General features: G+C 39.9%; 1 protein-coding gene across 4 annotated transcripts in view; it reads left to right on the top strand.

Moving 5' to 3' along the window:
• LOC137788242 (zinc finger and BTB domain-containing protein 24-like) overlaps positions 1 to 26,297 on the top strand; it is a 50,112-nt gene that overhangs the window by 5,389 nt on the left and 18,426 nt on the right. For 3 of the 4 annotated variants that reach the window (XR_011077722.1, XM_068581131.1, XM_068581130.1), the window contains 3 exons: positions 24,470 to 24,598; positions 24,769 to 24,819; positions 25,257 to 25,306. Coding sequence is in view for 3 of the 4 variants with exons in the window: in XM_068581131.1 (XP_068437232.1) it covers positions 24,470 to 24,598; positions 24,769 to 24,819; positions 25,257 to 25,306 (230 nt within the window). In the remaining variant the exon portion in view is untranslated. Of the gene's footprint in view, positions 1 to 21,838; positions 21,958 to 24,469; positions 24,599 to 24,768; positions 24,820 to 25,256; positions 25,307 to 26,297 lie in introns of those variants that run through there. The other variant, XM_068581132.1, reaches the window with a different exon arrangement.

Raw genomic sequence — 26,297 nt, 5'->3', positions numbered from 1 at the left:
TCAGTGCATCAAACACATCACTCTTAAAACCAGGCTTTAAAATCTGTTCCAGGGGTGATCATTTAGTTAGCATTGTTGTCTCACAGCAACAAGTTCCTGTGTTTGAGGTCAGCTAGGACTTTTTTGTGTGGAGTTGTTTTCCCCGTCCCGACATCAGTATTTCTCTCTCTTGGTGTTTCAGTTTCTTCCCACAGTCCAAGGACAAAACTCAATGGGGTTTCACTGATTCGATCCACTGATATCGGTGCTGTTGGACCCGAAAACTATCTGGTGTTGGTCACAGTCATCTTCATGCCCATATTATTTTCTTTTGAACATGGCTGTTGAACAAAGTCAAGACAAATGTTTAGGAAGCGTACGGCGATGCTCTCAAAAGCACTTTGTAAAAAGGTCTTGCATGGTAGCTCCTCCCATCAGTGTATGAATGGGTGAATGATGTCATGTAGTGTTGAATCGCTTTGAGTGATCGGAAGACTAAAAAAGCGCCACACAAGTACATGTCCAAGTTCTGGGATTGTGAACTGAGTGATTTCCACTAAATTATTAGAAACCCTGGTTGTATACAAACAGCTTAAAACACAGTACACTATATTAGGCCAAGTACATAAATCATATATCTTCACATGTGATAGTGTGTGATCTATCCTTTGCGACTGTTCTCTCATATCACGAAGTGTACTGTAGGGAATGCCTACTCATGGGCTTTATTCATGTAATGTCAGTATAGATTAAGGAAAACCACTGGACCATTACTGGGATATTGCTGGATTATTGCACTGATGGTGCTGAGGGGGGTTAAAAAGTATTGCATGGAGCACTCAAGAGCTTAACATGCCATGAACATGCTTGTCCCTTATAGTTTGAGCTTTGATTAATTCCTGTCCGGCTTGTTCCTCGTGCAGTAGTCTGTTCCTCTCCTCGACAAAACAGGACAAGGAAAGTTGTCGCTGTACCTGTACATATTGAGCCGCTGCGCTTTACGCCACTGCTGAGTGATATCAGAGATGTATATGATGTTCACATCGGGAATGCTTTGCTATGTATAATGTAAACCCATATTTTAAACAGAGCATACATCACTGACCTATATTTGTGAATTTAAGATTAGAGTTGTCTAATCTGAGTGGACTGGAGGGTTGAGACCGATGTAGATAGTAGCTCATTGTTCTGTGTTTATTCCTCTATCCAGTTAATTTAATTTCAAATGGCCCTCTCGCCTTGTGTTGCCTTCAAATAGAAATTATTCATAAGAGCATTTGGAGGGGCTTGGTCCAAAGAAACCAAGAGAAGTGCATCACCCACTTATGTCCGGCACCATTTCCATGCTGAATTTGGACTTAACTATCTGAGCTGAAGTACAGAGGGTTTTCTTTTTCATTCATTCTTTTTTTTTGCAATGTATTTTGTGTTAACATTTCCATTAAGCACCCTTAGCTATTGAAACTGGCGTTGCCTCTCTGCTGCCTCAGCTATTGTATTGCAATGCTAAGTAGGTCTTTGAAACTATATGTGGCGCTCTCTGAATATAAATCACTGTGCGGTAGTCTTTTGTTTTGTGGCGGACACACGCTTGAGGCAGTTGAATTGAGTGAGGAAGTTTGATTTAAGTCCGTATTAGAGCAAGCACCGACACCAGCGCTAGAAGCTTTAGACTGTTGCTGGTATTTGAGAATAACACATTTTGGGACACATGACAGTTTTCAGATGTGGTCAGTTAGATTTGTTTTGTATCAGTTAAAATATAAAGTTTTCCAGAGACACCCAAAAATCGTCCTTCTGTTATTATATTGACATTTCATGCACTCCTTTACCATAACCAGATTACTTAAGTGTTCTGAACGTTTGATGGCGACAAACAACAATTTGCCGTGTAAAGTTATCACAAAGTAAAGTCTACCTGAGCAGAGGTGTGTGTGTGTGTGTGTGTGTGTGTGTGTGTGTGTGTGTGTGTGTGTGTGTGTGTGTGTGTGTGTGTGTGTGTGTGTGTGTGTGTGTGTGTTATCCGAACGTCACCTTACTTTGTTGACATAGCGTGCTTTTAGTGCCACATTGGTCGGCTCACAGCCGCCTCTTTGCACCGCTCTAATGCGGCGTTTTCAGCTGATTACATCATTCTGACCGACAAATGTTGTCATGGAAGAATAGCACCCAGCCTCCAGTTCCCCCTAATGTAAACACTGAAGTCCATCAGCACTTTTGTCCTAGGTGGCGCTGTTGGCGGAGTTCGGACCGTTAGCTGTAAACCACTGGCTCGCAGTCGATGTTGAAAGCTGTTGGGAGGCAATGAAAATGTTCACTTTCCCAAATGTTCGATCTTTGAGTCGGTCTTTTTTGTTGACGCATATGTGGACCCAGCTATCTGTTTGTCTTTAAAGCTGCTCGGGAGACTTTTTATGCTTTCAAGCAGCACCTTTGCCTTCAACCTGCCATGGATTTGTGTTTATAAAGAAGGTTTTGAGGCAAGGCAAGGCAAGTTTATTTGTATAGCACATTTCAGCAACAAGGCGATTCAAAGTGCTTCACTTAAAAGCAGATTTAAAAACAGTTAAGAAAACATTAAAACAGTCAAGAAAAATAAAAATGAAAGGCAGATTTAAAAACAATTTAGAAAACATTAAAACAGTTAAGAAAAATACAAATGAGTGTCTCCTTCGCCCTAACCCTTCTGTGTTGTGTCAACACCAGGCTCTTGGAGGTCCTTTGAGCCACACCACATTGACCTTGATCACATTCCATGACTAGGGTTTAACCATGCTCCCGGGGCTATTTTTACTGCATGTGCAAGATAGGCCATTTCAGCAGGGTTGGCAAGTATTTTCAGTCAGTCAAGCAGACAAGCTTTAGTTGCTAGTGTGGTAGATTCTCTTTCAGTGAGAGGCACCATTACTCTAATGCAGTTATGTTTCTTTTGTTAATTATGTATGCATGATTGTATAAATCAGTTTCAGACCCAAGAGTTTTAGTTATAGTAAACAGCTTTTTATTGTATAACAGCCATCTCATTCATATACTGTATAGTAATTAATTTACACTATTGAAAGACAAAAAAAAGGTTCAAATTAAAATGTGAATGTCATTTCTTTTGGGCTTTAGTTTATGTAAATATTACTGAGAGGACTTGTATAATATTAGCAGCCACAATTGAGTCTCATCATTTCTGTATAGTACTACTATCAGACTATAATGACTCTATTAGCATATGCTTACTAAAGATTACTAAAAATCAACACAGACAAGCCCAAGCCTACTAAACTGTCTAGATGCTCTTTGGATAATTACAGTAATCCATCATGACTTGTTTGAAACATTGAAACATATTCATGTGTCACTAAAAAAGGGATTTTTGTGTCTATTCATCACTATTAGCCCTGTATTTCTTTTAAAATATAGGTCATGTATGGGTTGTAGCTTAGAGTTTGTTTACATTATCTGACTCTGTACATCAGTGCTTCCACTTGGCACGTTTTAATAATGTGACTCACTGTAAGTCAATGCATTAAGCGAAGGCATTATGGAAAGGATGTGGTGGCGGTTTATTCTGCATGACCAATACCATCGGAAGACAGATAATGCAGTATTGATTTTCCCTAGTAATTAAGAGATTTACATTCCAATGCTTTGCATTCTCCTTCTGATCAGAGTTGTGAAATGTCAAAAATATAGCTGCCCTACCTCTTTTATTAGTCCGAAGACTACCACTGCCTAGAGACTTTGCATGATGTATGAAGTACTCTTATCCAGTTGAAATCTAGTAAATTTACAGCTCTTTTCCTTTTATATACAATGTGTCTTTTTTCTATGTCCGCCACACAACACATTGGCTGTTGCACACATAGAATTCAATAGCAAAAGAATGAATGTCGGCTTTCCCTTCAGTCAAGTACTTAACATCCCGTAACCCCAAAACACTTTTCTGAATCATGTCTGTCAGGCTGCTGTGAGCCCACTTCATATCACAGGTTGTCTGAGGCGAGTGCTTGAACTATTCCCTGGTTGAATTCAGAATTGCGAGAAGTATAGTTTTTAGTTTTGTTAGCTACTGTAGTGTCCTTTCAGATTACCTTTGAGACAACGCTCCCACAGGAACACAGATTTGCTTTGAAGAAGATTTGAGCCGAAACATGGAAAGAAGCGCCAACATTTTCTATGAAACCTTACTTTCCATTAAATTTTGATGTTGTGTGTCTTTCCTGGAGGCATTCATGAATCATGTTTTTTTTCGCCTTTTTTAACTCCAGGGAAGAGTGAAGCTTAAGCCTGGCAGTTACAGTGAAGACCAACGAACTATAACCCAGTCACCACCAAATACACATTTCACACTGTTATGTCATGCAACAGAAGGAAAAGTGTAAGATGTCAACAGGCTTTGCAGGTCTACACAATATTTGGTCCTTCTCATATTTTGTTTGCAGGTACACAAACTCTCACTGAAGCTCTGTGTAATATTGTAACGACGGACCAATCTTAGTAGGTCAGCATACTTTATCAACGGTTTTCACTTCACTACTGCACATGAATTGGTATTAATTGAGCATAAAGTTCCATTGTTTTATGTATATACTACTAAACTAGTCTAAACTAGACACATAGGCAGAGACATCAAGTGAAAGGGCCCATGTGACGGCACGCTCATGAATGTATTCAACCGCTGGTTTAATAGAAATACCCATTCATGTACACTGCATTATACGTTTATTGCATTTCATATCATTATTGTCATTATGTACAGCTTCTCTTTGCAGTTTTACTTATAAACATTGCAATACGTGCCTCTGCAAATTGCTACCCGGGGACAAATAATGTGTATTGAATGGAATGCATTTTCAGTAGACGCATTAAGTTTACTATGAAGCGTTTTATTTATTCCCATGCTGTGCAAATGTTTCTCATATGGCCAATATGACGCTTCCGTGTTTTGAGTTTAGTGGCTTAGAGTAAATCTCTGGCTTCCAATCCATCTCTTTTGACATTTTGGCCCATTAGTGATTTGGCCCTGAAGGGCCATGGGATTAGACGTGCATGTTCGCCACTGTTACATCTTGTGCAATGTACCATGGCATGACATCTATCCATCCAAGTCAGTAAGTCAGGGTTGATCTTTTTTTGTGCTCTCCGCATGTGCTTTTGTACACGGGGTATTCAGTGATGAATAAACACAATTTTAAAAAGTCTGGAACAAATCAAATTTAAAGACCATCGAGAGGAAGAAAAAGGATAAAGACTGAATTAGTTTGGGTGTCCTCTGTTGAGGACAGAGCTGAGCAAAACTCAATCAGCGTTTTTTGATGCTCACCTCTGGGGGGGAAAAGGCAGTGTTACTTACATTATTGTATTGTCCACTAAAACATAGTAGATGACAGACATTTTGTGTTGTATGATTTTCCTTATTTTCTGTGTTGAATGTATTGCTGTTGAGCAATAATGTGGTGGTATTTGTAGGGTTGGGGGTCTTTGCTGGGTCTCCCATTGAGAGTATACTCCCAGAAGTGATATTTCAGTAGATGCTTTTCTAGTGTAAATCCTACTGTGCAGAGGACAGTGGGCAAAAACAGCATTGTGCCTGACCTTTTCATGGAGACTTTGATAGTTTTATATAGGAGAAAAGCCAAGGGTCACACTCCTGCAGTGCAGTGAATACTGTATCTTGAGATTATGACCCACTTTCCACCCACTCCTCTTTCTCTCCACAGCAGCTTAGACCCTCCCCCCCCCCTCATACATTTCATATGACAAGTCAACTGACACTATTGCATAGATTCAACCAAAACAAACTGTAAACTGAGAAGCATCCCTGGTGATCAATTTGCATAAAATATGTCTTCAATGCCATGTGAAATTTAGATGACACAATTTTTTAATCCCTCCCCATTATCCTGCATTTATTTCCATGAGAATATCTTATGTGCTTGATGTCACCCTTCCTGTATACATTATGTATTCACTCCAAGTCAAATGAAGCATTCACATCAGCCTCCTTTTTTCAGCCTCATTGCGTTATTATAAGTTTTTGTGAACAGTTTGTAATTTTCACTCATGTGAAAGGTATATGGGAAAGGTTGTGGCTGCTAGATAATTGTCACTGGCAAGTCAATAAATGCTTTTTAAAGTATAGGCTAGATTAATTTTTAATTTTTTTTTTAAACAAAGTCAAATGTGAAAAAAAAGGTGTCCAGAATCTCTACATGATGGATGGCTTTTGCAGCCATTATTGTAGATTATTTATACATTTTGTGCTGAATCCTGATTCTTAAATGTTTCTTAAATATGAGTAGAGCAATTATTACTTTGTACTACACATCTTTTTTCCAACCCTCATCTCTGTATTGAAAAGCTGAGCCTGCAAAAATCCTTAACAACCCAGTAATATTCTGAAAGTAGGAAGTGTAAGTGATATCCATTAGACTGATTGCATTAATGCTTATGTAAGACAGCTCTGACAGAAAGTATCACAGACTTCCTGACTTGCTGTTAAGGAACAACTGATGCACTTCAGTTTGCAGAAGCACACATATATTAAATATATCAAACCAACTTGTTTTTAAGTTACTCTACATTTCAAACCTGTGAAATTATACCATACGCTGTGTATTCCTCACCGCTGCACTTTAAATTTGCTAATTGACCCTTTTGTCCGTCAAGCTGCCAGAGCTACCATGGAGCCCACACTGTCACTAACTGCAGACTCTGCGTAAATATTGTCTAATTTTTTCAGACCACACGCTGCTGGTGTGTTTTGTCTCACCTCTTCTCCCCCTCATTAAATATGCATTACTTTTCTGTGTTGCACATTTTAAAAAGGTCAATCATAGGATTCGATTGAATGTGCTGTCACTCAATTTTGGTAAAGGTTGGTACAGTTTCACCAGGGCTGTGCAAGTAGTTGAAAACATCCTGAAATGATGCTCAAGCTTCTTTTTTTTGTTAGTGAGGAATACACTTAGTAGTAAATGGCAGAACATTTACATTACTAATCACTTGCATAGTTGTTAGTGGCAAATTAATCTTGGTATCATTGTCTAAATTTTGCATCCAGCTTGTCTCCAATCCTTGTAATGGCACTCCAAAGACGCTGCTGTTGTGCTCTCTGCTGTTGGAAAGGCAGCAAGTAGACGCTGCCATTGTTTTCTGCAAAGCTGTCCTTGACTAACACTCTTAGGATTTTGTCTATTTAATTACCGGAACTGTAAATCTCTGTTTTTCCACAAAGAATTAGGCGAAATATGATATATTGTGTTACAGAGATTGTTTCATGATTATGAGTCATGTGCATCGAGAAAGTAATAGATATGTACTTATCTTTTGACCATAATGGACCATCATTCAAGGTTTGGAGCCAGCTTTGAATTATCTTTGTCTTGCTTCTCATCAAAGTCATCAAGTGCTTCCACGCTGCATAACTTTTACATCTTATCTGAATACATGTGGCATCGCATTGAATAATGGATAGCCATGTTTTTCCTGCCTCGGTAACAGTGAGGAAGTCTGTTCCTCTAAAAAAGCTTCTGAGGAGCAGGCTGTGCCTCCTGGGAACATACATGGCAGTGAGCAGAGATCTCTGGTGTAGTAGTTCATGTGTACTGCACTACTATGACATATCCCTAAGGTGAAGACTGAGATATCAGGCAACGGGATGGAGCTTTGAGAGTACATTTATAAAACCATTAGGTTTGGTGTTTTCTTATCAACTGAGAGAAATGGAGCAAACAAAATTGTTGCACTGTGTAAGGCAATGCATATCCGCATAAGAAGTAATGCCTGTTGTGAAATATTGATTGGCACTTTTTATATCTGTACAGGACGCTGCTGCAGTTTGGTTCAGAAGGCTTTAGTCAGTGTCTACCATGCTTTTGTAAAAAACCAGCATGTGTGGTGGTGGTTATATTTCTATTCTGTGTTGCCTGTTTAATAGTGGTGGTGGTGGAGGGTTTCATAGCTCTGTTCTCTTTTGCTTACATCCACATATTGACTATGTACTGTAGAGTCTTTGTTTAGGAGGTCTTAGTGAAAGGGTTGTTGCCGTTGGCATGCTTAGACTTTAATCTTAAAGTGGGACAATGTACAGTGTGTTAGTGGTTACCAACTGTCAATGCTATGTACGAGATTAAAAATATTGAAGGCTGAAAAGGTCACTTACTTGCATGGTTCAGTTCAGATATAAATGTGAACAGACGTCAGTGACTTTGAATTTGATTGGGATAGATTGCTATAGCAATTAGCTGTATTTGTTTTTCTTCAGCCCTACAGGTATGACAGCATTAAGCTACAAACCTACCGGAGACATTACATCAGATTGAGAATGTTTACAAAACTGAAGCTTTGACATGAAAGTTTTTCCTAAGAACTCATTGACGTCAGATCTCCTAATTCTAGGTTTGAGAGAGAATCAGCCCTTGAGATCTAGATGTTTCTAACGGTTGGTATGACCGGCCAAATATTAGGGCTGTGTAATAGGCAAGTACCTCACAATACATATTTCAATGTTGAAGTTTACGCTTCAGTTAATTTGTCCAAGACCAAAGCTAAATTCCCCTTTCTTGATTGCCACCTGCAGATTAAAGTGAAGAGGTAAAATTAGCAACAATTTAGGATCACTAAAGGGCTGAACTTTTAAGGTGAACAAGTTATAAGTGAAAAGCTTCTACTTTTGCTCAGCTTTTATTTTTTGTAATATTTCATTGACAGGTAATTATTAAACTCCCCAGCCAGGCAGCAAGACCAAAACGCCAGACAGGCTTTGGATGTTACAACCGTCATCTGACGTGTGTGCCAAGAGGCTTCGAGAAATGTTAAGTGAGATGTATTACGGTAGAATCAAGCCATATTGCTTTGCTCTCACAAGTGGGATCAAACATGATAACTTAGGGAAATCCCCCACTGCCAACCCGGTGATATTATACAGCTTATGTCTACATAGCAGGCTCTTTACGCTAGCAGAGGAATCAAGGACTTCTGTTACCTTTTGAGTTGGAACAGTTATCAATCTCAGTTGGATTGTCTTCTTGATGCCCAGTTTTCTGGTTATGTCGTAAAGTCTTTTGTATGCCCTTTTTCTATATATTTTGCATAGAAAAAAAATGACAGAAGTGGGAGCTTACATTTTCTATATCAGACTTTCTCTGTCAGAAAATGCGAGGCTTCCCCCAAAACATGTTTTTTACGATCAAAATGGGTCATGTTGAGTCCACGAGGGCTTTTTGATGCCTCTTGTTGATAGTGCACATGCAGTGGTGTTTGAGGCTGCTGTCTCCACACATTACGCACCACATTACACACCACATTACATGACAAAGGATGGACTCAATACATTATTAAGTATTATGTTATTCTACAGTATTGGTACTGCATTTGTAGTTACCATGCAGTTGCATGGCATCATTTCAACCGTCCTATAGTCACTTTTTCTTCTATGTTGCTATTTGCAGAAGCGCGCAATTCGATAACACATGTTTGTAGAGCTTTCGTGCAACATCTGTTGCCACTTAGCGCCGTGCTATCGGCAGAAGAGCCGGTCACGCAGCTCTTCAGCATGGAAAGGAATAACAATACAAAGTGTCTGAAGTTATTTGTTCTAAATGATTTAAGGTTGTTCCGCCACGGCTTATTTTTGACTTGCAGTTGTGACCTATTGTGAACTTTGTCTTCTTCACTCCGGGCCGTTACCGTCTGTGCCGACGTAAAACTATCATGACGACAAAGGAGCGAATCTTCCCACTGCCGTTACTCTGGTTGCTATTGATGGGAGATGACAGCAGAGGCCTGTGGTGTGTTTTGCAAATAGAGCTAACAGCTAGCGTAGCTAACCAGATACTTTTACTTTTCTGTTCTGAAGCACTTTGCTGAGGTGCTTGCACAGCTTGCCTTGCACTCCCTGTTCCCGGCCCACAAGCCCCCAGACACACCTAGCAGAGATCTGCACTCTACTTTGCACACGTTTCTAGTTGAATTATGGGCCTATTTTGGTCCGAAACATTGTGTCCATTAGTAAAAGTGTGTGTAAATGTGTCACAGAGAATAAGTAATAGGGTGAATGACCTTGTCCTGTGATCTGATAATGTCAAAAAGAACCAGAGGACGAGGTGTTGCAGTCTTCCTATATATATATATATATATATATATATATATATATATATATATATATATATATGTATATATATATGTATATATATATATATATATATATATATATATATATATATATATATATATATATATATATATATATATATATATATAATGCTCTAGTGCTTGAAGCATGAGATGCATCACCATGGCAGTGTAGCATCAGGAAACGATGCACGGTGTGTGTCTTACTGTGTTAAATCATCGTATCATCAATTGATATTGAAATGCCATTAAGTTATGAAAAGTGTGTTAAGGATATCAGATCTCTGCTCTTGATGCTATCCCAATCAAAGGTGTGGAACTATATTTGTGGTATTCAGCTTGATAATATGTTTGGAAAAACGCACAGCATCGTGTCTTTCCAACAACAATGTGCAGGTTACACAGGATAATCCACCGACCTTACTGTGAACCGTTTATATTGTGAAAACACCTTCATCCGAGATGAGCAAAAATGGAAATCTTTTTTAAGGACGATGACGAAACCAATACTATCAAAGCACTTTAAATCCATGCTAACCTCTTGCCAACCTCTGCAGAGGCACAGAGATTTAAATAAGCCCTGTGAAAAGTAATTTGATTTCATGCAGCTATTCAGGTCAGTAATGCGTATAGTCTACAAATGTACAGTATAATGCAAAAAATACACAATCGACAACTTAGATTTTTTTAAATCTCAAAATGTTTAACTGCATTGCATTTGTCAGCTACCACTTCTACGACTATTTACCCACATTTTCAGCGGGTCATTAGCTCAATGACACCCTGTGGGTAAAGTTGGTGAGTGTTGGTTGAGAACGCCAAAATCTGTTTGGAGACCCATTACGATTGGGTTCATGAATAACCTTGGCCTGTCTCGCTGCCCCCTTTGCTGCAGGCTCTCATCGCCATCCACCCTGCCATGACAGCCGTGGTAGATACTGTAGCCCAGAGTTCACCCTTGTTTTTACAGGTCTCGGAAGTTGGCATGTCCGCTGTTGTACGTTTTGGCTTTCACTGAAATTAGTGCTGACAAGCTTTAAAAAAAAAGAAAATCCATATGGCTTAAGGATGGAAAACGTAACACCGCACCAGGATCTCTGGTCCAATGTCGGGTGGGTTCTAGTCAGAGTGATTCACCAGTGAATATTTGTGCCTCTAGTCCCACATCTACTGAATAATAAGATGATATATTTGTAAATGACAGGGCATCTGACTCATCACGGTCTTGATTTTCTGCTTGCTGCATACCTCTGCTTGACTATCATCCAAGTAGACGGTGCACATCTCGCAGACAGTTTCTCTTAAATGTCACATAGTTATTCTGTCGCTGTTTTGAACCATGCCAAGCTTTTGTTGGCATTTAAATTTTAAGTTCAGTGTAAAGGTTATGGATGGTGGCATGGTTTGGAGGTGAACACATTGTTCTGTCCATGTTGGTAAAATGTCACTTTGATTTGGGGAACATACCGTACAACATTCAACAATAGCCGAGTGAGGATCACTTCAAAAGGCAAAGTAAAATCACACAATTTGATTTAACAATGTGGGGATAACGCCAGCTTGTGACGCTTGAACCTGGGTCAAGAATGGTTGGCAAATAGTTCACATTTGTTTTAACCTCCTTGGTGTCGCAGATGGATGACGTTTATCCACAAAAGGGATCTTTTTTAGATGGTCGATGGGGCTGAAGGGTTTTTTTAAAAATTTAAAAATTAATACATTTGTGTCCATTCAATTTTTTTATTTTGCCAGGCAGTTTATTCAGATTTAGAACTGAAAGCTGTCCAAAAATAAATCTGTAACTAAGTACATTACAGCATGTAAACATCAACCACATCCAATTCATATAGGAGAAATGCAATTTATTGCACTAGTTGGATTACTTTTGAAATCATTAGACACAACAGGTTTGGAGTCATAATTTTAACTGTTTTTCTTTAAATCGATAGTAAGCTTATCGCAAGACAGGAGTTTGCAGTGATTCCTGGAAGAAGTCTCCTTTGTGCTCCAGGAGCCCTGCATCCATTTGTCTGAATACATTACTCAGCTGACTTTGGATCCTCATCACTCAGTCACCTGTCGTTAAAACTTGGCTGACTTGATCTTTTAAGACGTCGGTATTCAACTTCATAACCAAACAGTGAAGTAAACAAGCGAGAGGTCAGAGCCGCTGACATTTAACTCTCAGCTTTTTAAAGTTTCTCACTAGAGTCATACTTTCAGACAAATTGTGCAATGCATTTTACATGGATGAGATGATGCACAGACCCAAACAGGTTCATCCATGCATGTAAATCAGTGGCATAAATGATCTTTATTATGGTAGCTTCCTCCAGTGAGGTTTGCCATAAAGTAGAAATATTGCCTTTCTTAATATAGCATTATAGTATTACAGATAATAAATACATTTTTTAAAGTGTTTATTGGTGAGGGGTGTTGCATAAATTGTTTCTGGGAGTATTTATATACCTATTTTCAGGCGTTTGTATCCATTGTTGAGAGCAAATTGGTATTTAAAGACTCAGTTGTCTTTTGAGTTACACAGATTTTCATTCCTGTTTTCCAAGTGGGGACTCATTAGTGCCTTTTCGGGAGTATCTGACGTGCGTACTTTGAGCTATACAGATCGCTGTGTCCTAATATCATTCTCAAGGTTATGTCCAGATCTGATGCACCCTATCCATTATTCTCATAGTGTCTTCTGAGGCCTATTAGACATTATAACTTAATTGCCTTCAGTGTGGCCAATAAAGTCTACATGAGAAACGTGACCGTGTTCATCTATCATCTCATTAGCTCCCTGAAATGACATATTTATGGATTATCCCCATATAAATGTTCCATACTGGATATCACGTAATATATTTTTATTCTGCCATAAATGTTTTGTTCTTTATACGACTCCCTTTTGTTCTTTGGAGAATACAGAATTAACCCCTGCACTTAAAAATTAACCTCATGTATGATTTACAGTATGTAAATGCTTTCTTGCAGCAGCTTAATGTAAATAGCACGAGTGCGTCCATGGAACGTTTCATCAGATCTGTTGTGGAAGGTGTTTGCAGTGTGTTGAATCCATTAAATGTTTATATATTTATATTGAATGTAAAGTACATGTGGTAACACTTTATGATAACTACAGTAAAGCGTGAGTAAACACTTAATTCATCATTTATAAAGCATTGTTCCTACACAAACACTCATTAGTAACTAATTAATATAAAATGTACGAACACCGTGAAAACATTTTATTCTTAATTAATAAGCTGTCATGATTGGGTTTTCATACTTTTACCGTGTTACTTGACCGACTTAATAAAAACCAACAGTATAGTCAGTACATACAGTGTTTAATGCTTATTTTAAGGCATTCATTACCCTTTCTGACTCTCTCAAAACACTCAAGTGGAAATAATATAGCGATCCCAGTTGTTCCGAATATTTTCTTTTTTGTGATCATCAGACCAGATACACATTTCTTTTTTTCTTCCACTAGATTTTCCCAAAGGCCAGTGCTTGGACCATTTCTACGAATGAAAACAGTTCTCATACACTTTTCATACACCTCTGTTATTGTGGTTTGGATTGACTTTCATTGTGTCCATCCATGTGGAACCAAACTCAAACGGCTCTTGCACAGTGACTCAGAATCCAGCCTCTCTTTAAGACAATCACTGTCAGTTCAAATGATAAAATCAGTTGCCCTCCATACGACCTTGATATTAACATTTGAACGACTACAAATGAAACTCACCTTCAGTGTATGAGCTGATGATTCCCAGTGGACGGCGTGCGCCATGAAATACAGTGTTATTTTCAGCTTCACTGACTAATCTGGCATCCGTGTCGTACACGGTTGCCAGATTTGAAACAACCGTAGAAATTCATTCAGAGCCCCAGAGAAAGGAGTTGTTTTTGAACATTTGCCATATCTTTGATGTCTTTTTCTTTTTTTTTGGACCTCGAAGCATGTTTTTTTTACATTAGAGTGACCAATATATCATATGTCTATGTTGCCAACGATAACAACCAAACATTGCAAATGGACAAATAGAGCCTGTCTAGAGTGACTCTGTGTTGTTTGGTTTTGATCTGAGAACATGATTTACTGCAGCAATGACAGTGTGCCATATAAACAGCTGCTCACTCATACTGTAAAGGCTTGAGTCAGTTGTGTCGGTGCTGGCTGGAGCTGCAGTCTTTTTTTTTTTTTTTTTTTTGCCTGTTTTATTTTTATTTTTAGTTTCTCTCCCTTTTGTGCCTTAAGTCAAATCAATAATACGCCAGCCTTTCCACATAGAATAGAATATAAAAGGCTCCAAGTTAATAAAAAAATACCAGACTTTTTAATAACAATAAAATCCAGATGGATAACCACGACAGTAATATTTTAACCACAAAGTGTTTCACACTATGCTCACGGAAAAATGTTTTGTGTCTGATAAATGAGCTCTGCAGACCTCTGATGGTTTTATATGAACTGTCTGCCTGTTTGTACAAAGGAAACATTAAAAAGAGGATGCCAGTGTTCTGGTCCTATATGCAGAGTGTTCATATCTGTGAGGAACGACAGGAAGCTGTCTGACAGGTATTGTATCTGCTAAGTCTGCAGGACGGATTGAGCTAATAACATTTTCCCCCCATGACCTTTTGTTGAAACCAAAAATGGCAGGTGACCTTCCTTTTTAAGGGTTTTATTAGTTAAACATCTACATAGTCAAATAAACACATGATTAAAAACAAATACTTGTCTTAAATATATTAATACTCCCGACTCATTTTAATCCAATTAATTTATTGACGTATCCATCGTGTGTTCTAGAATATGACGTGCCAACTCATAAATGTATGTCAAGGCTGAATATATTAGAAAATAATAATCATAAGTGGGCTCGTTCTATTTTTGTGTGGTGTGCGACAGCAGCGTGAGCGGGGCATGCTCGGCCAATTTCAGAAGTAAACAAACTGACTCAACCACCAGGGTCATTTAGATCTCTCTGCACATAATTACATTGGCAAATGCAGCTGAAACGAATAAACCCTCACGACTTTGACAATAAATGAGTCGTTGTAATCAATTGGGAACTTTTTGCTGCATGGTTCCAAGTTTTCTTTGTCATATGTGAAAGTATACTGAACATCTTTGGTTGTTGGACCGCTGCTTGAAAGAAGAGATCACCTGATGGGACATTTTTCCAGAATTTTATGACATTTATTGGTCTTATTGTGTAATTCAGTTTACAAAAAAATATATATAATTTAGACAACATACAGATTGTTTGTTCTTTCCTAAGACGCAGTGAGGTATTTCTTGATCTGCTGCCGCTATACGTAAGTGAAATAACATGAAATAATAACCACCAAAGCCACATTCGCACAGGAGTAGTTTACTCGACTGACTAATATTATCATATTTTCTTTGTTTGCCAAATTATGGTTGTCTTCCTCATATTCATATGGCCTTTAGTTCACCTCTAGAGTAGAAATGCTTCTACTAAACCACAGTGTGCCTGTATGTGAATCATCCACATCCAGTATCCAAAGGCACAGTCATAATTTTAAAACCCCTTCAGACATAATACAGTATGACTGTTATCCAAAAGTGTTAGGCGGACTGTGGGACAATACTGATGAAATAATGAAGAAAAGACATTCACCCGACATGGAGAGACAAATACAAAAAAAGCAGATGAAAGCAGGACGAAATGGATAAAAAAAAAGCCGTGTTGTGAATAAGGAGAGCAGAGGACACAGACAGTGCTCAGGCTGTGAATTAAGGGTAGGACTGAGAGTTTCAATCAAGAAAACGATCTATGTGCCATCGAAGCTTGACATTCCTCTGAGAGGGTGAGAGCCAGATTTGAATGAGCTTTCGACCAGAACTCTGCAGCTCCACAGGGATGTGATGATGAAATGGATCTGAATAAATGAACCAATCCCAGCCGTTTTTCACGCATCTAAAGTAGCTTTGATCATCAGGAGAACTTTATGAAATAATCTGCGTTTAGTTAGTAGCACAACAAAGCTGGTGCATTCTTTCATTGTTCTTTTAATCCTTTCTTTTGTTTCTTTCCAAGATATTGGTTTTGAAAATTGGAGCACTTTTCATTAGTTTGTTTATTAGTCAATGGAGCCAAGACTCGTATTCCTTGCATCAATTGAATTTAATTGCATTTGGAGCCACCACATGTATTGTGGGAACCGTAGGCTAATGCAGGGACGGTTGGTTTATAATTCATGAATTTAATCATTTAATTTTTTATTATGGAGTGCTTATGCTTGACTTAATTCAATTCAAGCATTCTGCATTATTAAAGTCTGTATGATATTTTTTACAACATGGCCACTCAGATCTTCTAAATGCAGTGCTGTCGTTTCTGTCAACGCTCGCCTTTCACATTAATCTTATTCCATGATGACGGCATTAGTGCAGTGAAGTCTTCTATGACTTAAAAGAAGAGATACCACAATGCATGTGGTATATCTTTATGTGACGACACATTAAAATGAACCCCCTGCCTAATCTATGAACAAATAAGTTTAATGTTATATCGTGCCCTCGGGTCTCAGTAGAGGCACACAAATGTGACTGTAAGGATGCTGGCCTCAAGAAAGGGCCAGATAGTGAGCTGGGGATTGACTTTGAAGCTTTTAGGTTTTTTGTTGTTGAAGAAATTAGCTTTAACCAATTTAAATACATTTTGGAGTAAAACACAAGTGTGAAAAATATATGTAATTTCATTCGAAGAAATTCCATATGATCCTTCTAGTGATGTTAGCCAGTGTATGTTCGACAGGGAGGAACATTTGAGCCATAAAGTCGAGGGTTAATAGCGACGATCAGCAGATCAAGAATCCCATCAGTCATATCTATGCGATGTCAAACACTGAAAGTGACATCCCTCTTGGACTTGGAGCTATTTTCTAATTCAGGTTCAGTATAGATCCTCATGCAATTCTTATGATGTCAGCGCACGCTCGGCTAGCTTCAGTTAGCAGCCATTAATGGAGGTATAGCTGTAAGGTGGACGTCCTTGGAATGAGGGAACATCTGAGAGTGCAGAGGAGAAGGCAGATTGAGTCAGACAGGAGACGTTGTCTGTCGTTGTCAAAATGGACATGTGCAGAAACAGTGAGCTGGGCCTTCTTGATGTTGAAAGTACATCATCTCAGCGTTATGATGCAGTTCACTGAGGAAGAGATCCCCGTGGGGGAGAGCCAACTGTTTAGTTTGGCAGAGATAATGACTATTACTAGACAACAGCGTTGTCAGACGCGTCTTCGTAAGATCTCAGTAATTCCTATAGTAAGATCGCAGTTTTGATTGTGCTGTGTTTGTAGTCCAAATATCTGTTTTTGATTGTGCTGTGTTTGTAGTCCAAATATATGTTTGTCTGTGGAACAACATGCGTTAGAGCTGCTTAAAATCCAGTCTGATGTTTCCACCGCGATGCTTAAATACTGACGATGTCAACAGCCTCCTCTGCTTAAAATGTATTTAATTAGACACCATTGTGAACCTTTTTTCCTTTTGTCAGGTCTCAGTTTAAAGGTCTACTTTTTCTCCTTTTTTTCAACAAACTTTGTGCTGTGCATTGTGTTGTGTGTTTTTCAAATCAATGTTTTGTCTCATGGTAAGTTTCAAAGGAGAAATATCCAGGGGGGGTATTTTCTTTCCTGATTGGACCAATTCACTTGTTTTTCACACCGTCGCTCGTCATTCTGGGGCCCCCTGTGAATTCATGTTGCATGATTGACAGCTGCCATTGAATCCTGTGTTGTGTCTCGCATGAGGATCAGTGGATGTAGTGGCCCTGGTAATGTTGCCGGAGACGGTACAAGCAGCCCGTCGCGTCTTCGAGGGGTCGCAGCACACTCACACAAGGATAATTACCCAAAGCACCGGGGGTGAATGGCAGATGAAATGATTTCAGCACCTCTGAATTAAACATGGTCCGAGAGATGCTAACAATCCACAGGCTCCTTCACTGCAAGCCCAGAGCCAATCAGAGAGCCTTTTACAATGGAGGGAAACAGATGGTCTTTCCAGGTGTCAATTGTATTGAATTTTAAAAGGGAAGTCGATGTATGTTTTTTTTTTAGTACGACTAAATTAAACATGCTCTATGGATTGGAAACAATCTACATGCTGATCCACCACAAAAACACACCGCCATGCAGAGGGGATTTAATACAGACAGAATTTCCATGCAAGTAATTTAGCTGAAATTGAAAGGGGACGACACTCTATTTGATCTCTGCACTGCTGAATTAAACATGCGCCATGGAACAGGGACAATCCAGACGCGGCTTCAAAACGAGCTAAACGCAACCCGCAGGATACTTTTGCAGAGTAATGTATTATACATCTTTTTTTATGGGGTGTGGGGGGGGGGGGGGGGGGTTGACTCCATCTGAATATAGGTTTTCAGCTAATATTTCAAATCCCAATCAGATTTGTCTAAGCGCACTAAATCTTGCAAAAAGAGTTTTCTTCCCTCTTAATCTTCTTTTAGAGTTTCACGTGCGTCCCTTTTTAATCTGCACCTCTGGCTGACTTCCCCTTCAATCTGCATTTATTGCTGCACACCAGAAGACAACAATGCATTTTTTTCTACACTTTTTTCCTCCATTTCTCTATCTTTAACAATCATCATGATCCACTAATCTTGGTTCAGAGTGCGAACTATAGCCGGACCTTCTTTCAGTGGGGGAGGAACCCTGTTTGTGGCCATTTCTCTCCCGTCTACCTGCCATTCAGAACGTGGGCATGGGAAAATCTCCCCAGCAGTCTTTTGTCTCTGTCAACAAGTGAAAGATATTTGCTCAGTGACTGACGGGGTGAGAGCAGAGCGGCGTACTGCAGACCTCGCTAATGCAGTTCAAACAAGACAAGGGTGCTCTATATGCAGAGTGTGTGTCTGTGACTGACAGTGTGCATGTCACAGTGGAACCCTTCCTATCAACCCTTCATTTGTGACTTGTCAGAATCCACTTACCACTCAGACATGAATGGTTAAGCTCTCCCACTGATCCTCCATTCCTCTTAAGGGGATCCGGGACCTGTCAGTCTCGACTGGGCCCTTGGGTGTTCTGCAACAGCAGTAATTCTCACACGTATACACGCACACGTTTCAGAGATCTGTTACATGTCACAGCTGGCAGATGAACCGCTATTGAGCTGATTTCCGTGTTTTCACTTGGACCGAAGGATTACATTACTCTGACCTGCATGGGTTTAGACATTTCTGGAGCGCTACATCCTTATGAAAACATTTCAAAATCAATTGGAGAATATCAAATATATGATATCATCAAGGTTAAAAAATAGCCTCCTGCTTTTTAATTTTCTGAAACATAAATTAAATGTTATGATATAATCATTTTGGGTCTCTGAAAACTTAACTTACAATACTTCTTTCTTTTTGTTCCCACCAATGTAGCTGGTTTTTGGTGAAAGAAAATAAGTTACGGCTGGTTGGATTCAACTCTAATCCAAAAGGCAGGGCATGTAAAAAAAAAATTAATAAATGTTTAAACTTCTGTCGAATGATTTTGTGGCTTTCCGTAGTTTTGAAAATAAAAGACCTGTAGTCACCATTTAAATCCTCACTGGATAAACTGCGAAATGCAGTCAGTAACTGATCGGCGTCATGATATGTTTTGCCATAAATCTGGACTTTGTCAGTTTGCGTTATTGCCGTCACACATTTCCTATCCGATCGGACTCCTGAGGCCGTGGTCCTGAGCATATGCGCTCGTTTTTTCCACAGGCACACACATTGTGATTCGCACTCCATTGAGCACAGACTGATCTCCCCAGGGATCAAAGCTCAGATGAGTGCTCAGGCGTTCCAGGTCGCCGGCGCCAAAAAATCCAGATACTTGACGATGATAGGAAAGAGGTTGGCTGTCAGGGAGGAGTGGCATCTATCTCCAGCTCGCCCCTCTGCTTCGAGGTGACGAGCAGCCCGCCGCTGTGCAGCCATGCGGGAACGATTCCCTCCTCTGGCGTGAGCTGCCTCGGTCCTTTTGGCACCGCGCTGAACATAGCCCTCCACCATCTCCACCATCCATATGCAGCGCAGTATAATCTGCAACCTCCTGCAGCAGATCTGACACTAGTACTGCAACCCCCCCTATGCCGCTGCTGCTCACTGCTCAGTGGTCAGTTTCTAAAAGATGGAGATTAGAGGCAGTGGGGCTCACAATAAGACAAAGACACTGAGGGTTATTTCTTCACATAATCTTACTAACGCTACGAGTTATCAAAACGAGGTCACCACCCTGATACTTAAAGCCTTAGGGACATGTGAGGCGGCTTGTGTTGATATGTGGAGACGCACTACAACAGTGAGCAGAGGAGGACAGTCACAACACTCTTCTTCTGGATCTGCTTACACGTCTAAAGCAATCAGTTACAAGTGGGCTTCAATATCCAGTCGTTTATTAGGGCACAGAGGACGTTTTGTCATCGCTGCACTTTCTTTATTGCCCGATATCAGACGGGTCAACTCTTCTCACTACATTAATTTCCCTCTTAATTAATTTTTTTTTAAAGGTCAGGACCCATGCAACTTTTTGTTTTAGGTTAAGAGGAAATATTTAGTTTCCACTTTTATAGGTTCAATTTCAACTCAGCTCTCTGTGATGGCACATTAGTCAGTAACCGAAAGATGTTGAATAGATATGTGCTGCCACCTGCTGGCGGACAGACTGTTAGTGTTAAAACAGATTGGAAGCTATCAAAAGCCTGATTAACACTGAGATATGTTTGTTTAGATGATGTGGAATAGACCTGCTTGTGTTATTATATTCAACTTTATATGAAAAGATGGGGTCAAGAAGGCTGAAAGCAAATAAGCCTTTTATGTGAAAGTGTAATTTAGCTTGTGGCCAGTGTTTAGTATTTACTTTAGCTTACAAAGATGCTTTTTTTTTGCGTCCTCATGTTTATTTGTGTCTCATATCAATGTACACAAACAATGTCATGTGTTCCTTTATCATTCATTGATAAAGACCCACTTGATGGACAAATTAGAAAGAGATGATGTAAATATGTTAGAACAGTGGTGCATTGTTGTTCACAAAATGTGTGAGAAGAAGTTGGTCCCTGTTTGGTTTGTGTATTGCAAGCTCACAATGACACGCATGCGCTTAAGCACTAGTGCAAAGCAATACTTGTGTTTGCTGCTGTAACAATAGCACGTGACAAGCCTTGCAAGTCTGCAAGCAAGCAAACATCGATGTAAATGAGGAAAAAGTAACGAAGAGAAAACATTTACACGCAACATAGCTTTTGGTTGTTTACAAGCAAACTCCACTATGTCCATTTATTTTATAACTGATTCTTGAAAACCACAATTTAATAATACACAATTAAATTAATTATGCCATGACATGACAATGTTTACGAGCTATAAAGTCTGTGGTCAGAGAGCCTCCGTATCAGCAGAGGGAGACATATCTGTCCAATATTCAACGTTTCATATCAGAACCAGACGCTGCTGCAGACATAAACATGCAGGCGAACGCTCCCACACTGAGAGGTGGTGGTTTATTTGAACATGTGAGTCAGCCAGTCCCTGTGGGCCGCAGCTGGAGAAAGTAGAGCGCCCCACCCAGCAGCACCAGCGTCACATGTGGTTGCAACTCCCCCAACCTCCCCTCAGCCAAACTCCCTCTGCTTTATGCGTGCCGGACACCCCTCCCCTCCTCCTCAGGATGTATTGTCCTCCACTCGCTGAACTGAGTTAACTTTCAAAACGGTGCCTCTCACTTCCAGCGGTGTGGTGGAACTGAAGAGCAACTAGTGCCGGGTAGCTACTGTTGGCAGCCAGATGCCCGTTTGTGGTGAGTGTATTTTTGTGTTTGCACTGGAATGTGCTCCTCTGGATAGAGCTGGTAGCTTACTGTAGTTTTATAGAGGGGACAATTTAATTTATATCTTGTTTCGAAAGACAACTTGATGTATTGTGTGTATCTTTCCCTGTGCCGTTGTTGGCTTTTTGCGGTTAATGCAGCTTTCATTAAATAGAAAAGCATAAACAAGTCAGTGCTTGTTCTCGTGATCTTTTGAAACGTCCTTCAATGCACTCGACAATGGTCCATCATAGTCGGATGTTTAGAACACAACGTCTGAACTGGAATCTCATTGTGACATTGAATAAGAACTAAGTTGTTGGATTGAACAAATGTACAATAAGTACATGTGTTTTAAGGATTTCTTATTTATTCAGTGTGGGGAAAAAGCTGAATGAAATAAGAACATCAAATGGGATGTAAACATACACACTTTTTAGTTGATTTGGTTTTATTAGGGTTATTCGAGCACAATGTTGTATGCTGCTACATCAGGTAGATGCGATATTCTGTGGGACACAGTTTCTCAGAAACCTGTAGGTCAAAATGGAGTTTACTTAATTTACTCTCAGGACATTTAATAACAGAAGTTGTCAGTCATTGTCTTATTCGAACACTCTGATACTCTTATTATTGACTTTTCTAAGCGATACGAAATCATTTTGCTAATACTTTTGTGACCCGGGTCTGGTTACCTAAAAACGGTGAGACGAGACCGAGGGACTGTAAAAACACTCATTAGACACTCGGGGCCCCGGGGGCACGTGGATCTTTTGTCTGCCTATGAGATGCTCAGCGCCTGAGAAATGTGACACCGCACTCTCCTTTTCAAGCCTCGGTGGTTGATGTCTCATGCTGCAGCTTTGGCTCGGAGACCCATTAATTAAGAAGCGGGGAAAAATATAAAGCAATATTTCCCCGGGAGAAAAAAAAAAACATTTTATAAGAATCGCCCAGCATGAGAATGGAAGTCATCTTGTTTATGAGTTAACATTCATGTGTAACATCGATCTCTGCGTGCCTAATAAGCACTCGGGGCGACGCTATATCATGTGGCTGGGTCACAATAGGCTGTTTATGTGGATCCGTGGCAGTCTGAGGCGAACGAGCGACTGCAGTCGGCTGTCGTTCAGAGCTGCTCAGTTGGCGTCGACTGTGAAAAGCAGCCAGGTTGTTGGGGCCATTTTCGACCCGGGGGCATGTCATTTACCAAATGAATGGCCCTCTTTTTGGAACAGTTGAGCCAGTCACAGTCTATCATGCCACGAGACAAGTGAGCCCACAGTACTACTTTTCACTGCAGAGGACTCTGCTTCCAGCGACCACATTTGCATATGACCTCAGGGCAGAGCATAAGTGAAGCATAATAATAATTGTAGTAATCATGTGTGAAGCAGTTTATGGACATAGTGGCTGGCTATCATCAGACACAGCTTGTGTTCGTCTGTCCAGTCCTAACTGGTGACTTGTTATCTTTTAATATTGTAATTGTTGAATTATCTTTAGTTTTTGTATGAATAATCCAAGCCATCTCACTGTTCTGCACAAACCATAGATAGACGTTTCTATTCATTTACTCATTTAATAGTAATGAAATAGGTTTAAGCATATTCTAAACCTTTGGAATGAAGAAAATATGTGTTCTGAATGTATGAATGAACATGTTGGATATGAATCTGAACACTTTGTGGATGTCAAACCAAATCCAGGGCAGGCGGCATTTTGTTTCCTCCAATTTTACTTTTGTTGCATTTGAACATGACACTTAAAGCGCCATGGCTTCAGGCTTCTGCACTTAACACAATTGTATCAGCAAAGGGAGCAAGTTGAGGGTTTCTCCTGCACCAAAATAGACCAAATAATACGGTGTTTTACCGTGATCTGGTTCAAATCGATGGTTAACAAGGATACCAGCCCCCATGGGCTGATTGTGCTCCAAAATGTCACGAGGTCATAAAACTTAGCAAACCCAGCCAAAACTCTCTGAAATGATTTATTTCAGCACAGGGCAAAATGCATATAAATTCTGGGTAACACAATTGTAGGAAACTGAAAAGGGGGTGACATCCAGGAGGACAAAGACTCATCTGACTGAGTGACTCTGCTTGTGATTTACGGTGGACCGAACCGTGGCCTCTTGAGGCGGCTCTTGACTACTGTTGGAGAGTCGTGGCTGCGTCACACGGCGCTTCCTCTGGCCACGGGGTCGAGTCTGAGGAGGGCCGAGGAGGTGCAAGGGGTCGCTGGGCAGGAAGACAACCGACTGAAGACGAGGGGCAATATCACAGCTGGACGTCTCTGATGCACTCACTCTCCTGCTGCTTTATCGCTGTGTTTCCTGGCTGTTTGTTTTGCTGGTGACCGTTCTGAAGCTTTAAACAATGGACTTTAATTGTCTCAGTGTTTACAGCGTTCGCCCTCTGTTTGGCATCGAACTCTGCTGGTTGTCGTTTCCCTGTTCTGGCCGTGAGTGTTTTTTGAAATGTCTCTTCACCTCCTTCAGGATGGCACGGTGGGGAACCTTGATGACCTGGCTCAGGAGTATTCTGACTATTACCGCACTTCCCTCAGTGACGTGTTTGAAAGGATGGAGGAGCTACGGAAACGCAAAGTAGTGCAAGATGCAGAGATGGTAAGCCATTGTCTTTTTTTTTTACGAAATTCAGATACCTTGGTAGCGCAATAACATTCACCAGTGTTATTCTGTAATGTGGGAAGGCCGATGCAGTCAGATGAATATTTTTTCTTTTTCTGTGTTATGATGACACTGTAATTTACTCTTCTGCTTCCCGTGTGTTTCAGGGAACCGTTGACTCAGTGGCCACATCGTTGCAGCTCCGCTCTCAGATCCAGGTGAGTGTCCATTTCGCAGTGTGTCAGACCCCAAGAGAAGGCCACTTCCTCCCGTGTGCGTCAGCAGACGGGCTGATAAGAGGCAATGGAATTGACTTGTCATTATTATCCCGAGGAGAAAAAAAAGAAAGTATTTGACTAAAAAAGTAGAAAATATGAGTGGGATGCAGACAGCTGGCCTTGATTCTGTCTTCTAATGTCTGGGAATCGTTCCTGAAAAATGTGACTAGTGACTTGTGGTACATGGGTTTGGTGCAACAAATGATGAATAAATGAAGACCGGAAATCCCTCTGTTAACTTAGTTGCAGTTTCTTCAGTCTGTTTAAGCTATATTGCTCGTCGCTGAGAGATTAAAACTACGAATAACATGTGACTTTTTTGTTGTTAATTGACTGGCGTACTGTATTTAAATTGACGCTTGTTTCATCTCCTTAAGGAATCCCTCGGACTCAGCAGTTCCACGTCCACACCAGAGACTGAAAGAAGGTACGAAAAACACCAATAATGATTTTACTTTTTGAAAGAAAGTTGGAAATCCACAACTTTTAGTATTTTAATGTTTATTTAGCCACCAGAAGGCTCGGCATCTTTGACTATCTGGGGTGACGCGTCAGTAAGAACAGGATGTGATTCAAGGGGTATTTATTAAAAGCACCAGTAAATATTTTAATCAATATTAATAAACATGGCTAGGACTATTATTCTATCCAGATGTTGTGTTGTGTCTTTACAGATTACACTACAATTATGTGATAAAAGTTATATTTACACACTCCAAACCCAATTTCATATAAATCGTATCACTTCTGGGAGCTGAACTGCGATCGCTCTTCCTGTAATATCTGTGTTTCCTCTGCTTCCTGGTGCCCTCCAGTCACAGTTATGAAGCGTTCCTGTGTCACCTCTACACTTCCTTCCTTCTCTCCATTGTTTCCTTTGAGGGGTTTCAAAGATTAGTCATGTTTCATCAGGAGTCAATGGTGATGACTAAGGAGAAAGTAACTTTTTGATTTGATTAATCTTGTTGTTTTTATGAATGTTGTAATGGTAAGAAACTCGCCTGTGATATTAAGGAACATACACTGCCCCCTAGTGGGTCAAGTACATAATAACGCTGGAGAAAACTGATCACTAGCACTACAAGAAGAATTTCAAAGAAGGAAAAGTGTCTCATGCTGAAACTCTGAATACATGTTTTATATTGCGTGAATTGTTCTTTGAGCAGTTTCACAGTCGTTTTAAAGAACATAAAATGGCTTTTTGATATATATCTTTACACTTGTTTAGATGATTTAATTTGGCAATGCTCAAGATTTATTCATGCAAAAACATATTCAGTGAACACATTCGAGGCACTGATGATAAACGGTGAGAAAACCACTTGTTTATAATGTCTGCAAGATGAATAATAATCTCTTAAGAAAACAATTAGGATATGATACAGTCAGTTAACCAAACATGAACGCATGATGTGATT

Source organism: Clinocottus analis, unplaced genomic scaffold, assembly GCF_023055335.1.
Source record: "Clinocottus analis isolate CAN_PGR_092001 unplaced genomic scaffold, fCliAna1.0.p SCAF_17, whole genome shotgun sequence".
NCBI classification, from domain to species: Eukaryota; Metazoa; Chordata; class Actinopteri; order Perciformes; family Cottidae; genus Clinocottus; species Clinocottus analis.
Note: the sequence above shows the minus strand (reverse complement) of the source record. Positions and strands in the feature narration are given on the sequence as shown.